Here is a 19,981-nt window from a genome sequence, read left to right as displayed (position 1 = left end):
GGAGCATTAGACATTTCTTGTTATGTGAAAGATTACATTAAAAATCCTTCACAGTTCTTGAGAATTAGTCAAGAAACTCCAGGGAGAAACGTTCCCAACAGCAAGGACACTTGAGTTATCCCACTGTGATCAGGTGAAAACATAAAAGCAGGAAATATGAGGAGGTACAAGGTAGAAGGAGGATGTGACTGTTCCAAGATGACAAAGTCAGGAACAGAATAAACTACAAAATTTCTTATTTGGATTTTTGTTACTGGCAATTACAAAGCGCAGTTACAGGCTTAAGAGTGTTTTTCCTAGCAACCAGCTGTTTTCACTGCAGTTCAAACAGATCAGCCTAGTAGCATTTTAGACAAACAATGGAGAGAACATGTCAAGGGCAGAACAGTTCCCATTGCTCTGCCTCCTTCAAAAGCAGAATGCTCTGCAGAGGTCTACATTCCAGAGTGAATAAGAAAGGTACCTAACACCAAGCACACCAACAGCCGACCTTCTGGGCCATGCACATATACCAGATGTTCACCTGTGACAGGAGATACCTCCAAGAGCTGAGGTACCAGCATTTCCAACTGACAGGTATTGCTCAAACAACCCACACAGCAACTTTGCAGACCCCAGATCACAGAGTAGGCAGTTTTTGGCAAACTGGCAACTCCTACCATCAGAGCATTTCTTTGTGAGGCTGTGCCAGGCCAATTGCTGTGGGTTTCTCAACCCATCCCACTGCCGGCCAGCTGGTGTGGAGCTCCACATTCACACCCTAGAGAGCCCCATGTTGGCCGTGCTCCCCTAAAAAGAGGGCTTAGGAGTCCTGTTTTCCTTTGGCAAGCTTTCCTCCCAGGTTAACAATAGCAAGCCCTTCAGCAGCTATCAAATGCAAACAACAAACTACAGCAGAATTTCAGTCTTGAGTGCATGTGCCCAATAAGCTAATGTTACCTATTAACCACACACTGTAGTCTACATCTTCCATTACACTCCTTTTTGAAAAGGAAATGTGTGCTCCTTAGGAGTTGTACTTTAAAAAGAATCACTATTACTGTGTTTTTTTGTTTGTTTGTTGTTTGTTTTTAAATATCAAGCAGAAATGTGGGATCAACAAGCAAATCACAAACTACTTATCACATTTCCCTTATCTACCCCATGCAACGCATCATTCTTCCAGGATTTCTGCAGCATTTCCAACTTAGCAAACTTCAAGCAACTGTCATTCTACGAAGTCCCACCACTAAGTTTTTCAATTCTCAGATTAATATTTCCATATCTTGCAAAGCCTTGTATTGTAAATGTTCACTTCCTGGTTTGAAACAAGTACTGTGCATGGCTCCAACAGAACACTGCAAAATACCAGCATATTTACTATAGAACAGCCACATCCAATGTTCAGTTCTAATTATTTTGTTCTGAAATATTTCAAGAAACAAGGTGGTGCTGTGGGACTCTTTTCATGATAAACATCCCTGCTTATTCTGGGATATTCTTCTCTTAGGGATGTGATGGTCTCTGCCAAGAGAAGAGGGAGCAAAGCTGAGATGATGCTATGATGGCATGCACAAACACAGGAAGCTTTTGAGTCACACTTAAAGGCAGCAATCATACCTGCTACAGGCAGAACCGAAAGGTTGGAAGCAGCTCTGATCTGAATGGCTATGCATCAGTCTTCTAGCTTTATCTCTAATACACCTCTCCTTACCAAGTCATTTCAAGAGTTGACATATATACGGGAGGTGAACAACCTTCAACATATAAAGTACAGTGGCTGTTTTATAAAACATTCTATTAGAAAAGTCTAAATTAAACTTGCTCAGAATGCATAAGACAGAAATTCATCAAGAGTGGCAAGGAACAGAAGCATTTCTGTGCTTTACTGTCATACATAGGATCAAATTAATTTTATTCCAGGAAACGAAGGGCTGGTTTTGAAAGCCATCTGATATCAAACCACAAGCACTTACTCCTGAAACTGTATTCAGAGCGAAACATTGACTATCTTAAATAAATAAGTAATGTTTATTTGCAAGCAATTCTGTAATGTTAGTGCTTAGACCTTATAGGACACTGACATTGTTTACAGAGAAACAGATTATCATTTAACTATTTTTTAATACTTGAGCGGGTTCAGTTGTCAACAATTGCCAGCACAGAGTGAATCGCTCTCATCCAAGCACATACTCCTTTTGACCAGACAAAGCACTAGAAAGTGAAGCCTGCTCCATCCTTGTGCTGGGGCAGCCATGAAAAGATCACCAGCCATAATGTAGAAACTGAGTCACACCTTTATGTAAACTCCAGACACACGTGTCAGCAGCTGTAGCTCAGAAGTAGTTAGGAAGGGGTAACAAAAGGTCATTCATATCCGCTTTGCGGTATTAAATTAGAATTGATTATTTTGGTCCTTACATTAGAGTACTTCTACCAGTTCCTGCTCCTGCTTTTCTGGCAAAGCCCTGTCCTCTAAATAAATCTCAGAAGCAAAATCAAGCTAAAGAAGTCAGCTGAGGAAGTGGCACAAGAAACAGACCTTACCCTCTGCCCCAAGTGCATTTTTGAATGGAGGAATAGACTATTACTGCAATTACTGAAAAAGGCATTAATCATCTCAAATCAGTAAATCTAGCATGAAATTACTACTTTCAATTTATCCCCGACATTGTTAAGCGTGTTGCCTTTTTATGAGACAAAAGAAGCAATAAATTTTCACCTGTCCTTGACTTATTGCTTCAAAGAGAATTAAATTAGGCCTCAGATTATGCTTCCTTGTTAAGTAAGAGAGACTTACTGTAACTTGCAATATTTGACTTCTCTCGTTTGCTAGGTACTTTTATGGAGAAAGAGGCATTCATTCCCTGATGTTTAGTATGTGAAACACTAAAGCAGAGAACCAGCCAAACAGGATTCCCATGAATCCTGTATTTAACATGGGTATTACAGCTGTGGGCTCTTTGTGCTTTTACAAACTTTAGATGGGTTCTTATCATATGGGAACTCTGTCTTCCCATTTTAAAGAAGTGATGTCTTTACAAAGTTATGTCTAGATACAGTAACATCCACTATTGAACTTTATAGCCCATTTTCTTACTCTAAAAGATTTCTGAATTGTGATATCAGTTAAAACATGTCATACAGAATGACTTCTCTTCCCTGTGAAAATTCTAATCTCATAAGCAAGTAAATTACTATTTGAGTAACTGCTAATTTCATTTTTCAGCATTTTCTGAAGCTTGTCTCAATTCGTCTGATTCAAGCATTAGACTAAGTTTCAAGCAGATACCATGCAGCTTTGACAAATTATACTGTCATAAGTTCTAACATCTATGAAATTATAATCACTTTTGGTTTTTTAGAATGTTAAGATTCAAAATTGTACGTTTGAGCAAAACATTACAGTATCTGCTTTAAGTCCTTTCAAGATGTTTAGAATTTCACCTGCAAATACAGTATAGAAAAGCACAAAGATGTTACTTTATTTCTTTCACTAGCCCCTCCTTTCATTTCACATTTTAGGAGATACATCTAGCTTGCTACTTTGTAATTAACCTTGCTTCTTCTTAAATAAATAAATAAATAAAAATTAGGAGAAATAACAAGGTAGGGACAGAAACAGGCTTCCTCGTGGAAGGCAATGCTGGGTGCCTGAAACATCAAGCCTGCTTTTAAGTTAAAGACTTGTTTTCTCAACTTGTTAAGAGTAGCAAGAGGACAGGACTCCCAGTTCTCTCCATTGTCCACTCAATACTCAACCACACCTGGACTAAAGTGTCCTCCAAGAAGCTGGAAAGTTAAGAGCTCACAAAATTTCAAAGTTGCAAAAAATATTCTGTTGCTAAAAACAGTTTTATCAGTTAGCAGCTACGTATTACAGAGAACTTCAGAATAATTTGAAACCTCCTTGCTTTCCAACAGGTCCCTCTAAGATGACAAACACTTCCAGAGCCCAGCTCTGGAAGGGGAAGATACTTTGTATTTTTTAAATCTGAAGAAACACAAATTATCTCAGTTAAATAGCCCCATTCTCTGTTTTGAAGAAAGAGACGTCCATACTTCGGAAATCCAGACCTGAAGAGCAGAAGTGCATTTTGAATAAGCATCCCAATGAAAACCAGACAAGTTTGATGTTAGGTTCTGGAAGGTCAAAATTATAAAAACTCACAGACAAGCAGCTGTGCTTAATGGCCCTGCCAACATTTTTGGTATATAAATATGAAATATACGATTGTTCCAAAATTATTCTGTTTACCACTAAGAGTTTTGGTTTTAGTGATGGAATTCGTACTTCAGCTCTGTAAGAAGGATACACATTTCTCACCTAATGAACATTTTCTGTTACACTTCCATAAAGGCCAGGAGAAATTATTCTGATGAATGTTTCTCTGTGCACAGAAAAAACTCTTCAAGTACCAGAAAATTCTCAAGAAAACTAAATACTTTGACTCTTACAGTCATCTATGTGTCAGGACAGGCCAGTTACAGTAGCTCATACAATAATGGTGGTCTTTTTATTTCCACCTAGAGATACTAAAGACCATCTCAGCCACACAATTTCTAGCTCATTACCTATGTTGCTTCCTGCATCATATCCACAATTAATGGTATCCCCATATTACTGTCCACATTCCTTAGCCCCACAAATCACATTCCTCCTGTGATGGAAACTTCTTAAAGAAGTCACCATATTCATTCCAAAGTAAAATTTGAGTTGTAAACTCCAGTCTTCTCATAAGCATGCCAAGAGAAAAACAGCAGTAAAGCTTGATTTCTGTTCATTTCTGTATCACAGGCACAATTCTGAAGCTTACTTATATTACTAAATCTTCTGGGAGCTCTTGAAGCACTTGAAAAGATTTATTTCTTAAACGAGAAAAACAGAACTGTGTATCAGTAAAACCTTTTTTTTTTTTTTTTAAACTTGAATACTTCTTTAAATGGCAGTTAAGATGCATGCATTCAAATATGAGTCAATTCATGCTTTCAGTATCAACAAAACAGTTTAGGCAATACATTTCCTCTTCACTTGAGAGGTAAGTCTTCCTTCAACAGCTTTAGAAGAGACAAAACCAGATTTTAAGACCAACTCAGTACTGAGCTGAGAAAAACAAAGTGACAAATGAAAACCACAAAAAGCCTCCACAGTAAAACAATACAAATTAAAAAAAAACAAAAAAAACAACCCAACAATCCCAAAGCTGTGGTGGTTTAACCTGAGCACACACTGCTGCAGGCCTCTCAGGCCTACATTCTTACCTCACACAAGCACTGGTGGTTTCTCACTGACACTCCTTCCCAGAGTTCACAGGGGAACAGCCCATAAAACTCCGAGTATGGACAGCCCTATAAAGCCAGACCCATAGTAGTTGTTTGGTTGCTTTTTTGTTTTGTTGTTTTCTTGTGCACTCTCCCTCCCCCCAACTTCCTGATGGGGTTCCTGAGCTGGCTCTCCCCAGCCTGGTGGGCACCAAGCTGTGCAGAGTGAGTACAGATTCCACAAGCTGTGCCACAGCATCACTTTCACTAGATGTCTTAAACCATACTTTGAATGTTTCAGTGTACAATACAGCAACTACTGAAGGGACAATAAAATTCAAAGTTAAGATTCAAATGCTGTGTTGCATAATTTAGAGATTATGTAATTAAAGTTTAATGGAAGACTGCTTTCCTTTGCACTTTGTAAGCCTATTGTACATTCACCATTTCCACTGTACTGTCACTTTTCCTGTTTGAACAATAAAAAAAAGGAAGAGGTCATGGAGTTGCAGGAACTACCATAGGTTTAGGAGGGGAATAGCCATCTAGACAGATTAGCTTGCTTTTGTGATAAGACTGCAGTTTGACACATCCTTTTAACACTGCACATACAATTATCTAACAATGGAAAAACTTGGTACAGTTTGATGTTCTTGCCAACTTGCTCATTGCGTTTAGTCTGCTATCAGGGTTTCAATCTAGTGAAAATTCATTGCAATAGGAACTCCTGCTCAATAGAAATTGGGTTTTACAACATGACCATTGTGGACTGGCTCATCTTGAAAACACTTGCTCAAATTCAGAACAGTCTTGGTAAAGGCACACAAATCATCTGGATAAACCCTGACAGCTCAAGTGGTAAGGTATTATCAAAGCCAGCTGTTAATATTGACAGCTCCGTGATAATGCTTGTAGCAAACACGTTTGAGCTCACACAGAGTTTTGTGACAGATTCCTGCTCAGCTGGAAACAGCACAGCAACCTCACACGATCTCATTTAACCCTTAGCAGCCTTGCAACTTCACTCCAGAGGACTGACTGCACTTCTGACATAAGTCATTGCCAGCACATTCTAATTTTGTCAGCGGCTATCCCATTTCAAATGAGCTCATAAAAAGCAACTTTAAACTTTTGTGCAGAAACGCATCAGGAACTCTTGAAGGAAAAAAGGAGAAGTAGCAGCAGTTGAATCACCTCTCCTACTAACTTCAGCTTTGTCAATTCTTCCTTCCACAGGGAATACAGTAGGCTGAGGTAGGTTTTGTCTGAGACTTACATTTTTGAAGCAGTGTAGCAGCACAGCCCAGCTCTTTTCTCTGACAGCACTGCCTCTGACCAGGAAGAAGGGTCCATGCAACTAATCTGGCAAAGAAATGCTCTCTCTTTGGCTGGGGTAGCTTTCTGGTAGCTGCAAGCTGATTCAACCTTCTGCAGGGGCAGACAATCACCAGAGCAGCCAAGACTGGGACCTTCTGCTGACAGCATGGTATTTCATCAGCTCAGGCTGCTTTGTGTTACTTCATACTTGCTCAAGTAGAAGGAATGGAAGCACAATCTTGTTGCTCAGCTAAGCGTGTATATATATATACATATATACATATACATATATATATATGTGTTTATATATGTAAATATACACACACACACAATAGTATATATTGTATGTTTGTATGTATATATATATATAATTTTCCCCCCTCTAGAAAAGCTGCAAGCTACTTTTGTAAAGGCTGAAAATACTTTCTGCTTGTTCTGTGGTAGTTAAGGCAGGGGCTTGCAACTTGAGCTACACTTAACTGAAAATTTCTCCCTTGACTACTTGAACACATTTGCAAACTACATCAAAAAATCTTCCAAGATCTACTTCCAAAAAAGAAATGCATGGCCATTTGAGCTTAGGTTAGCTAGGTGGAAATCCACATTTCATCAGAAAGGAATGAGAAACAAACAAAAAACCCACTACCCTTCACATTTTTCACTAAAATACAGGAATTGTACAGAATGCTTCCCCAGCTAACTATCAGATTTCAAAGTATTGACCATAGCAGAACAGTCCTTCTCACTCCTACGGTAAATACAATAAGACTGGGACCATCTTACTCTGGGAGAGAACCTCGACATCAAGAAGCGAAACAACTAAAAGCACATATATGTCATTTTTAGCCCAGTTTACAAGTGCACAGACTCAGCTCTTCATGATTACTCATTTTATATCATTAAAAAGAAATGACATTTCTTCTCTTTCCACCCACAAGATAATACTGAAAAGAAAAAAAAAAAAGCTGCAGCAAAATTACTTTCTCCCATACAGCTCTTCTCTTTCCTGTCTTAGACACTTTTAATAATAATCATTCCCATTATTTGCAAGGAAATCATGCTTAAACTGTAAACACATTGTAAAACAGCCTGAAAGAAGTATGTGCATATGAAGATTTCTTATGTATTCAGATAAAGATACACCAAAAGTATTCCTGACATTTAAGATGTTGCAAACACAATATATTTGAGACAAAAGCCTATGCCAAGACTTTTAATTTCACAAAATTATCAAAAATTAAAGTGCTTATTATAAATTAATTAAAAGACCGAGTAGAAGTTTAGCAGGAAAAATTTCACCATTTCAGATTAGATGACAGGCGTCCAAAATTTCCGTATCAAATTGCTTCGAAAATATTAAATTATATTAGAGAAAGATGTTCCAATCCAGAGTTTAACAAGAAAAAAAAAAACAAAACAGCTGCTCTTACTGAATTGACCAGATTTGAACTAGAGGAAAAATAGCTTTCACTATATTAAATGTGCAACTTAATCAAATTATTTCTAGACTACAAATACATATTAAATTTTTTTTAAAAACCACACTAACACCAAGGCATTCTCTTCTAACAGCACCATTAAGTGGAGGCCTATAGTTAATATGCCTATAGTTAACTGCAGTTGCAATGTAACACAAGTTAAAAAAAAAATTCTAGGAGGAGGAACAAACAAGAATGCAGCAACTGGAGTGGAAACAGACATTTATCAGTATACTGATGTATTCAAAAACCACGGTTGAAAACAGTTCAACAAACTAAAACTAGTACGCAGATCAGTTCTAAGTTTTTACCTCAGACTGGAGGTGCTGGATCACAACTGTCAATGCTTCAAACTTCTGGTTACTGCTTGACAAGAATTTCTTGAGCTGCAGGATGATTCCACTTTGGTTCTCACATTTTGTTTTGTACTGTGCCAACTCAGCTGTTTTTGTGCCAGTTGAATGCACATCTGTGGAGGTTTGGGTCTGTATGCATGAGCTTTTAGGACTCCGCTGTTTGCCCTTGTCAACTGAAACAACAAAAACAACAGCAATTAATTAATATACACTTCATGTCTCACCAAAGAAAGATAGGTACAAAAGAAAATACTGCCTGAAACACTAACTAGGAGAAACAGTTAGTTCAATACCACAGAAGAGCAGACAATACCATCTGCTGGATTAGGTTCTAGCACCGTTACCTCACATACAACACTTTGCTCTTCAATCTTACCTTCACATATTCTGTGGCTTACCTTTCAGCATACTATTCACACAGTGCTTTGAATAAATATTTTCATAAAACACAAGATTTCTGTTATCCTACCTATACAGTGACTTGCTGCTTTCTTAATAGTCTCTTATTTTTTTTTACAACGCGAACTTCATGTTTTCTACACTCTGTAGAATGTAGCACTGAATACTAAAGCACTTCTTCCCTACTTTCACTTATCTTTTCCTTCCTTTCAAAATGTTCACTGCAAGAACTCCACCCTATAGCTCAGGTTTGAGCTCCGTTAACCAAAGATCTGTCGACTTCTTCTTAGTGTCAGCAATTTCATTCACAAAGATGGTACTTTAAAATGCTCTACAACTTGAAATATATTTCAAGAATGCCCTGCCACTCCTTATAGTCCAAGAATTACATTCATAAGTTCATTTAATACTCTTAGTAACAGCGCAACCTCAATCACTTCACAGTACACAATCACGTAGTGTCAGAGGAAAGAAACCACATTACATAATCCAGTCTTCAACTCATAAACACCTCAGATGCTACAGGTTTCTCCTGCCTTTGGACTGAAAAGTTAGCACAGCACTTCCCCTTTTGATCATGCATGGAACAAGCAAACACTTTTGCAATAAAATGCTGATGCAACACACATATATCCCTTGGCATTTTAATGAAGACATCTACGCAGTTTCAACTTAACAAGATTTCTTTCAGATAAAGTAACAAAACCTGAGAGGTGAGATTTAGAGGAAATAAGAACAGGAATGTGTGGAGATTTAAAAAAAAAAAAAAGAGAGACAAATTAATGAACTAGAAGTAGTTGCTAATGAATCCTTTTGAAGCCCAAACATCTGGTATGAAGGTTGTCAAGTGACACTTGAATACTCCCAGCAGTGAAAGGCTCAATCATATAACTGAAGACATTAACTGAGAACCAAAGCTTTATTGTTAATCTAACCAACACATCATCTATTGCATTAATACATCAGTCTTGCATAGACTTCACTCATTTTTAAAACATGTGAAATAAAGTTTCCTGTTCAAAATATTTATGCCATCCGCACCTCTCTTGCTGAGCAGGGTGCGAAGGGCCTTCACATTTTCAAATAAATCCACTGTAGGCAAGACTTTCTGCCTTCCCTTTTAGTTAGAGAAATGTCAGCACATTGTTTTTGTAATGTTCGCATACTCTTGCATTCTTGGAAATTTTACTGCACTCCTGCTTAGGAGATGCTAACTGTTGCAGAGTAAATTTTCAATTAGAAACACACATTGCAGATTAATAGCAAAGCAGTTAAAAGATGTCAACATAACCCAAATCAAAAGCCAAATTCTGATCAGTAGAATAAGCAGATCAAGCTTATTTGCCAGTTCTAGGTAGCTTATTTTTACCATCCTTTTAACAAACATGACTAGTTATTTTCTCACAGTACAGGCACAATGCCTTTTGAAATAGATCTCTTTACATGAAAAGAGGGTTCAAATTTGATAGCCATCTTGTTAGATACCCAACAATCTCACATCAAATACTGTGTTAGTAGCAAATACCTGTCAGCTTATGAAGGCTGTTAAAGAAAAAATAAATTAGTAGAGACAATAATCGAGGGGGGAAAAAAAAAGCAAACCAACAAGGCAGAGACTAGAGAATAAACACCTACATTCAACCCTTCCCTAAGTAGCTCATGTACTCCTACTCTCTCATTTATTCCACCTCCCTCTCTGAAAGCTCTCCTTACAAAACAAAGACAATTCAAGAACTATTCCTGATTTAAAGGGGCTTGATAAATTCACTAATACAGATACTCATGTCATTACTTAATTAACTATATGAAATGACAAACATCTATTTGTTACGACCCTGACAAAGCTGCTCTAAACTCCCACAAAGGACTACAAACAAGATATACTCAGTAAAGTAGTTATATCAGATACAGTTACCTAATGAAGTTGTTTTTATTTAAATACATTGGTACAGCAGCTAGCCACAAGCAACACAGGAGTCAGACATCTGCTGTTTCCACAGTTCAGCCAGCCTTCACCAGTTTGCCAGTCTCACATCACTGGTTTTACTGCAGTGCCCAGAACACCAAGACTATTCAGAAGCGTTTATTCCAACATCCACCCAAGCCAATTCTACTATACTATACTAAAAAAAGCTGAGCAAAAAAACATACACAAAAATTCCCTGACATTCCTGTTGGCAATTTTATCAGACGTACGCTATGCCCAACCACTTCAAATGTTGAAAAGTATTTCTCAGCTAGCATGAAACCTCCATAGCACGAAATGCCTCTGCAGATTAACACCAGCAGCACTCCAATGCTTATTTATGGCCCATGTACCTCTGGGCAATGACAGATTGTTTCCAGATTTGTATAGAAGGCATGCTATGATGTCAAAACAAAAGCCATGCCTTCATTAAAACAAAGCATCAAGAGTCTAATCACTGATATAACGTATCAATGACAGACTCTGAATTAAAGACAGTATCAGTTACCAGCTCAAGTCCTCGCTTTGCCATTTTTGACTGCCACCTTTAGACAAGTCAGACTTGTAATGCAAAATGTTTTTCCCCCCTCTGGTTAGGTTCTGGACTCTTCTCCAGTAGACAAGAAAACATTGTATCAAATCTATTTGAGATGCTCCATTTCTTAATATTGGAAGTCATAGATTCTCAAGTTTTGCATGCAGCACAGTATCCCTACAGAGCCAACAATGCGGAGTATTATCCTTTCTCCCCATCAAAACAGAAGCAGTAATTTTGCAAAGATTGAGCCTTCTGATTACTGAATCATTCACATCTTTTTTTGCTAGCAAAAAGAATATCCAATGATCTTGCAAAGGTTCATAAATCTTCCCACTCCCTGTGAGGTCACTACATGGACAGCAGCTGCAGACTTTTGTTCTTTGATGAGAACATTAGACCCATCCCTTTTTTTTTTTTTTTTTTCGGAAAATAGTTCTCCTTACCATACACAGATTCTCTGGTTCAGATCTCAGAGGAGATCATAAACAAGAAACAGAGAACATTAGTTTGCTTTACATTAAAGTGCTTCAGGACTGCACAGTACTTGAAGCAGTACTTGAATGGCCAGCTACCAGGACTTGCCATGTACTGCTGCTATCCCAAACCTCTCTATCTTGTGCACTGCTGGTTTACCAGGTGAAACGTCTGTCACTCACTCCTTTGTTTGCAGAGCCAAATCAAAGCCTCCCTCTGCTTAATGCATAGCAGGGTAATGCCCACATTTTCTAGAAATTATTTTCTTTAGCCAGAGATGCGATTTGTCAAAAACATTCCAAATACCAAAAACAAACTACTTGACAAGCACAAATAAGAACAACCTCACTTCTCTCCTCACACTTTTGCAATCACCACTGTCTTACCACTAAGCACGTTCTTTTCAGGTTCCTCTTCCAAACTATCAGCTTCCACGGGCTTTTGAAAATTCAGATGTGTCTTGTGTAAGCATTTTTCAAAGAAAAACCTTCGTTCAACATTTTCTTTTGTGGGAAGATGCAGGCTGGTAAAACCTTCCTGTCTCTCTTCCATCTTTTGGAAAGCCTTGTCTACACATATTAAGTTGGTGCTCACTTCTTTGATCAGTAAGACCAGATCGGCGTGAGTATTTAACCGAGCTTCCATCTCTTCTCTTACTCGCTGGATTTCCTCAAGTACATTTCTTATATCCAAGTGACTAGATTTCATCTCTGCTTTCAGCTCCTCTTTCACCTGCTGTTGGCTCCTCTGCAGTGCTAGCACTGCTCTGATTTCTTTTTGAGATGTTTCCATGTCATGCTTCAGTTCCTTCTGTCCAGCTTCCATCGACTCCTGACAAGCTTTGACTTCTGCCAACAATGCAGCAAAGCACTCCATCCTGATCCTACCAGTCACAGGACTTCTTCCAGTGTCACAGCTTCCAAGCAGTCAGGATCCAAGCAGTAAGGTAGAAGCAGATTTCTCAGATAGCAAGACAGCTATCACATGCCCTTTGATATGGTCCTACCTCAACTTACAGCTCACTTCAGCAAAGGCACCAAGTAGAAGGCTATTACTAGGTAAAACTAGTACTCCATAAAATACTTCAGTAAGCAAAGCTGTAGAGTCAAAGCTCCGTTCTCAAAACTTCACCGAAGCACTAATCAGTTTAATTGGCCAACTGTGCCACACCCTGAATTTTTTAAATCTTTTGCTGACATCACTGTCTGTGGGACGTCACTCCCAGAAAGCCACTCCCAGCTGTCATTTAATCTGTACATCAATAAAGAATGCTTGGGCATCAGCTACCAAGGTTGTTGCAACGCAGCATATAACCAACAATAGTTGGTTATTTCAACCATGTATGCAATAAAGTGGTTGTGCACCCATCCTCCTGCTAATGTTTGCAATGAGACACAATGAGCAAAGCAGTGAGGACCTTGGCCATTGCCCCACTTCCACTGAACACTCTCCTCATTACTACAGCTGGTAATGCTCATATAGCAATCTATGGAAGAACCCAGAAACTGAGGACATTCTCCAGTTCACCAACAATGAACACTTAACGACAACATAGGAAAACTGATTAATAACTTACTCTTGGTAGGTTAAGGAGAAGACTTGGAGATCAGTTGTGAGTTAACTTCTCTCTGTAGTAGCTAAGGCTTCTGAATTTTAAGCACAGAACTCAAAGTTTTAAGCTCCATGTAATAACAGGAAGACTAATAATACCATGTTGTTGTTTTGTCAGTGATTTAATTACTCAGTTATTTGATTTGGTTTGAAAAAATGACCACCCAGTGTAGACCTTAGGCTATAGAAAGTCTCTACGTCTGCCTTCAGGTAAGTGACCTGACGTTCAGAGTAACACCCAGCATTCAAAGTGGGTTTCTCAGCATCACTGAAGTTAAAAGTTGACAGCTTTTAGATACTATCTTTGTAGTTTGTAAGTTAGCTCCAAGTTGCTGTTTTTTCCTGAAGAAATGATCCCATAAACACCCCACAGCAGAGGATCTTTGCTGTCCATAACAAACTGCAGCAAACCCGTGAGCATGGTTTTGAGATGGGAATCATTACAAATAATAATGATAGTTTGTGCACAACTGCAGGATTTCTGTCTCACCACAGCGTTGCTGACCAAAGAACCAATCTGGCAAGTCCAGCTTCGAAGGCAATGTTACTCCTCACTTTCAACTTAGCCTCTTATACAAGTCCAGGCACACTCGTGGGAAGGAATCAGAGACATCCGCACGCAGCTTGCAGGCACTGCCCAGCTATCTCAGAGACTATCATAGCTTCTTAGCAGACACATAATACAGGCAACAGTCTGGTTTTTCTTTCCCTTAGTCTTTACTACTAGAAGGTCAGATACACACTTTCTGGTGGCACACCTGTATTTAGGAAACAGGATTTTCCCAGCTCAGCTACAGGCCATATGTTTCCTCTACCCCCCCAGCTCTATTTCTAGCTGGACAGCCACCTTGAGTGTTCCTGAGCACTAGTGATCAAGCACAGCCAGCACTGAAAACCAGTACACAAAATAGACTGCAAAAGCACAATCTGAGTTTTGAATCCAATACTTGTGACAAAATGGATTAGGCAGGTGGAAAGAGACATCTAAAAAACTCAGCAGTACTTCTGCTTTCCTAGACTAAAATCTGCAGTAACTTAGGACAGCACTATAGTCCTTCTATGCCAATCTTTGCCACACTTCAGCACTTCCTAAAAATCTCAACAATACAGATGAATTACTTGCACAGACCTCGTCAGATGCCTCCTAGTAGGAAATGAGAATCCAGATGAATTGACACCAGCTGGTTCAGTGAGGATGTAAGTGGGAAATGGGTCACATAATGAGTGTAAAAGGGTGTTCCCGAGCCATCCAACTTCTGTCTTCTCCTGACAGCTTCTGGTAGCCAGCACAGTTACTGTTTGTACCAAATGGAATAGCTTGAAGCATTCATTTTCCAGTAACGTTAAAGCCATAATTATGTGAAGAGGTCATGCAGTGATTTCAGCTGCATAAAAATAATTATTTTGTATAAAAAAAAAGGGAGGTATCCAACCAAGACTGTCTTTAGTCCCTCTGTGGAGAAACAGGCTCCTCAAGATGGTGGCAGAGCAGAATCCTAAATGAGACATCAAGGGCAAGCCCTTTTCTATTGGCTGTATAAGGAAAGCCTAGCTGGCAAGCCCTAAGGGATTAAATTGTATACATGACTGTCATTTCTGTTCAATAACATCAGCAACAAAGGTTGAAATCTCCTTTCATTCACCCAACCCAATTGCCGAGGCTTTTCACTTTATTTGAAAACATTAATTCTACCCAGAATGAAATCCATGTGCTCAGTATAGTTTCCCCTCAAATTAAGGCATCTGATCACTAAGCACTGTTTGGTGACTTGTGAAAAGCACCTTCTTTATGTAACTTCTAGGCAGGTTTCCTTTGGTTTTCTCCAATCTGGAAGATGGTCTTCAGACTCACCTAAAATTTAACCTGTGGATAGATGTTACAAAACAAACTCAAAGTGCACTGATTTAGCTGGTACTTTGAATTTTACAGCCAGCCTCTCAACAAGCATATTTTGGCAGCCAACAGCACATGCATAATAGCTTTCACCAATGCACAAGTTTCTCAATTGAGAATTTACAAGCTCAGAATTACCAACTCCTGCACATCAGCTTCTGTTCTACCTAGGCTGCCTTTATCCTTGACACATCTCAAACATCTTAGTTTTCTCCTGTTCAGGGAAAAAAACCAAACAAAAAAAAAACCAAACCAAAAAACAAGATCCCAATGAGAGAATGAGCGAAATTAAGCAATGACTGGCATTCAAGATTTAGTTCTTTTCTTTAAAAAATGTCACAGAAATACTTCACACAATTATCTACCAAACAAAACATCATTTTCTTTATAGTTTTAATACTATGATAATAAAATCCATGAAGTTAAACGTCTGGAAAAAAAAAAAAAAAAAGACCACACAGTTTTTAAGTTAACAAACCCACTAAATCACATTAATAGCCATATTTTACAACGTTAAGTAACATCACATATTGTTTCATGTTCTATAAGGCTGATCAGTTTGTACAGCCCTGATTGGAGTCAGGCCTGAAACAGCAATCAGATATTTTCATTTCTCATACATAAGAAGTATCTACTTGCAACAAATTGCCAACTTTTCTCCTTTCCAAAAACTCTGGTTTACACCTAATTATAATTGAAAACTGGAACAATCACAGAATCAAAGAATGTCAGGGATTGGAAGGGACCTCAAAAGATCATCTAGTCCAATCCCACCTCACAATGAAATACAAGAAAAAATAATCAGCAACTACATCAAGCTTCTGCAAATATACCAATAAGCACTGAAGCTGCTTTTAGCACAGCCTGAAGAACCAGACATACAATACAGACTTCTATTCCAGAGACTGCATCTTTTCTTCCTGTTACAAGACTGGTCCCGTCAGCTGCAGTCCCGTGTCAGACCCATGGGTCTGACTCCAGAATTTTTCCTTCAGGGGTTACCATATCTCAATCTAGCATCTGAACCAGTCCATAACTGAGTACATAACTTTACTTTTTATGTTACTCTCTACACAGCTTACTCTGACACTTCAAAATAATCCCTAAAACTCTCCTGTTCTCTTCCCACCTCCTGCAAAGCATGTACGTTATTTGAGCAATGGAACAGACCAATCAACAACTTGATCTTGCCACATTAACGTTTGCCTCATGACAAGCTACGGCATTTCAGAACATTCCTACAAATAAGGAAACTGCTGGATTAAATCTGGAGTTATGTATATGTTATATAAGAGAGGAAATGGAAATTTGGCTAGCTGTAAGGTACAATCCTAAATTATTTCACAACTCCTGCTCTGAGGTATAAACCCAGGAAACAGTTTCACACACATTCAGGGAAAGCACAGCAACACTACTGTGGAGGGCCCGAAATCCTTTGCTTGGGTGAAAGTCTTCCAACCTCCTGGCATTTGCACAGCTTGGTCAATTACAATTTTCACTTGCGTTCAGCTTGGCAAATAGTGAACGCCTTCCTTCTGTGCCTCTCAGAGTCCAGGCAAGCAACCACACAGATGCAGACTCCAAAGCAGCCAGGGTTTGCTTGCAAGCACAACCTCAGGCCTGTATTCATCAACTGGGGCAGGCAGCCCTGTTCATGCCGCAAGCATATCAGTCTTGAGCCAGTTCTAGTCAGTGGCAATGTTTTAGTGATGTGCCTAGCTAAATCTGCCCAGCTGAAATTCTGCAGGTCCTGTACTTCTGAAGTTCTCCCACTAACTTACATAGCTAATCCAGACTCAAGCAGCTGTAAGAAGGCAAATATCACTTCCCATCTTGCAGCTCCCCTCTGCATCAATGAGGCCTGCAGCCTGGCAGACAACTACGCACCTCCTAATGGAAAATGGCAGTGCTCCCATTCCTTCACTCTTACTGCAGCCTCTTGAACTGTCCCTCTGCAAAATCAGGCACAAACATATGCCAAGAAGCATCAATTTATTTAGCTGCCATCAAACCTTTTTCAAGGTGTTCTGAACAAACACAACACAAAGAGGCTTTTTAAAAGGTTGCAGTAACTGAATAAAATTTAACTGCAGGCAGGTAAAACCAAACTTAGATGCTTAGTTTGACTCAGTAAGATTAAACCTTACACATCAGAAATGGCTTTTTTTTTTTTTCCCCCAGAGGTACAAAGATTTCTCAGCATTATTTTCTTTCTTTCTTTTTTTTTTTTTTTTTAAACACTGGTACAGTCTGGAAGAGGAGTGCAGAACCAGCACGTATTACTCAAGGTATTCAGTCAGAAGCATTGTTTCTTAAGTCTGTATCTGTACTTTCATGCCAACTCAGCTGCTGAGGTATTGTATTACAGCACTAACTTCCAGCCTCAATGTGATTTTAAATCCATTCTTTTGTTCCTCTGCTTTCAAGCTTAGAGTCGGATATGCTTATTCACAGGACCCTGAAAAGGAGAGAGAAGCCTCAGACGTTGTTATACACTTCAAAGAGCCCTATGCCTGAGTAATGCTCAGCCCACGTATCTCACAGCCACTCTGGGTTTCAGTAAGGACAGAGCACGTCCCTTGAAGTAGAGCCATCAGCATGTCAAATGCATCACTGTCCGCTACAGTCTGATTAGTGGGTAAGGGACCAAGAGCTTACAGACAATGCAGGAGTCTCACAGCCTGAAGCTGTTTCTTAGAAACTTAATGCATAGCATGTTGCTTCTTATTAGCATCCTGTTTGTTGACACAACAGTGCACAAACTAAGGGCACCATTTTATTATCATGCACTTCACAAAGTAAAACACCAGTGAAAGGAAACCTACAAGTACATGCAGTGGAGGACAGAGAGAGAGAATAGGCACTTCTCCTAACTGAGTTTCTGCCAAAGGCTCAGAAACCTCAAGCATATCTTAATTCAGTGCAAGGTCTTTTCTACAGACAGTTGTCAGCCTGTTTGTTCCTTGCTAGGTAATTTGAAATGTATCTCATTTTTTGGCTTTTAAGTGATAAACCACAGTGTGTGGCAAACCCTCTGCCCCACAAAGAGATGGTCTGAAATTTTTCCTGTTATCTTTTTGAGAAGGAGAGATAATCCTCCTCCCTGCACTGAAGGAAGCAGCCATGAAACTAAAGCAAGCAAAATAGTAAAGACATAAGTTTGTGATACTGCACTAACGCTCCTCATTATATCATCTTTCCAGTTCCTACCCCAATACTCTCACTCACAGCAGCCTTTGAAGTGGGTCCCTGCATACACTCGCCTATTAAAATTAACTACCCATTAAAGCCTCAGTATTTCCCAACCAAAACCATACCCTCATGGAAGTGATTAACACTGATGCATCTTAGTTTTATTAAAGTGTCACCAGTCCTACAGAATATAGCTCTTGATCTTGTATAGCTGTGTTAGGCTTCTGCAAGACAGTACTTCTCCTCCTAGAAGAAACATGTTAATGATACACAATTTAGCTTGCCAGTAATTTGGTATGATTTTTTTTTCCTATACAGATGAAGTGTACAGAATCTCCAAGTTGTGTTAGCCTTAGTCACATCCTGAAGATTTTATTTTTTAAAACCTACAATGTTATACAAAGATTTTCAAGAAGCTGCACTATGACATTTGTAAAGATACCTAAACTAAACATACAGAAGTGTATCAACTTGTAAATTGCTGGTGGCTTTTAAAAAAAAAAAAGCACAAAGAAGAGTATTATCTCACTCATGTCATTACTGCAATTTCTTGATGAACCAATTTGTTTTTACAGAGAAATCTTTGAAGGAAAGTCCAGCAATAAAGATTCTCTTGAATCATGCCCTATGTTAAATTATTAAGATGCATGTCTTTGTCGTTCCTGTTTCTTTTCCAGTGTTGCTGACACCAAATTTAGTTTTTAGTACAGATGATGTCAAATGGCCATGCATTTTGTCAACTAATAGTGCTTTGACAAAGTTAGTGAAGATGATAGGAAAGAAATTTTAAGAAATAAAAAGCAACATCAATAAAAATCCAAATTAAAACACTTCAAAAACAAAAAAAGCAATATCCATATTTTCTAACAGATTATAAGATTGGGGGCTATGCTTTAGAAAGGACTTAAGAGTCCCAAACTTGAATGTTAAGCGTATAATTAATGCACTAGACAGATGTCTGCTATTTAAATACACAGTACCAACACAAATCTGACTTACACTCTTAAATACCAGCGCTGTGCCTTTCATACCTTTTACCTTACGAAACACAAACCCATTTTGCAGCAGCACAATTTCAGTTTTGAACAGAAGCACCTTGTGTATTGTGTCTTAACATTGCATTTGTAATATATTCAGTGAACATGCTTCCAGGAGCTGTAACATCTAGAACTGAAACAGATTTTCTTCTTACCAGTATGTATCACTCATGTACATCAAACAAAATTATTAGTGAAGTCGGCCATACATTCACAGATGGCTGCAAACCAAAAAAGTTTGAAATGCTGTACAACTTAAACAAGACAACTCTAACATGCACCTGCTAGATCAGCAATGTACCAGGCCTGAATGTTATTTTTTTTCTTTAAATAACCAAGAACAATGCTGGTGCTTGATTTTTAGCTTGTTCTGAACTATGACAAAGTCTGATGCATATTAGTTAAGCATGCAATGCTATGTACATAAATCTGAGAGAAAAAAAACAAAATAATAGAAAACCTAAAGCATAGATATTTT

The 19,981-nt window shown here is 38.7% G+C and overlaps 1 protein-coding gene across 4 annotated transcripts in view; it reads right to left on the bottom strand.

The window, feature by feature from the left end:
- MTUS1 (microtubule associated scaffold protein 1) overlaps positions 1-19,981 on the bottom strand; it is a 112,009-nt gene that overhangs the window by 19,966 nt on the left and 72,062 nt on the right. For all 4 annotated transcript variants that reach the window (XM_085223056.1, XM_085223055.1, XM_085223058.1 and 1 more), the window contains one exon: positions 8,348-8,565. In XM_085223056.1, the coding sequence (XP_085079182.1) occupies positions 8,348-8,565 (218 nt within the window). The remainder of the gene's footprint in view (positions 1-8,347; positions 8,566-19,981) is intronic.

This window comes from Meleagris gallopavo, chromosome 4 (assembly GCF_905368555.1).
Source record: "Meleagris gallopavo chromosome 4, MGAL_WU_HG_1.1, whole genome shotgun sequence".
Taxonomy (NCBI): domain Eukaryota; kingdom Metazoa; phylum Chordata; class Aves; order Galliformes; family Phasianidae; genus Meleagris; species Meleagris gallopavo.
The sequence above is the reverse complement of the archived record's forward strand: the minus strand, read 5'-3'. Positions and strand labels throughout refer to the sequence as shown.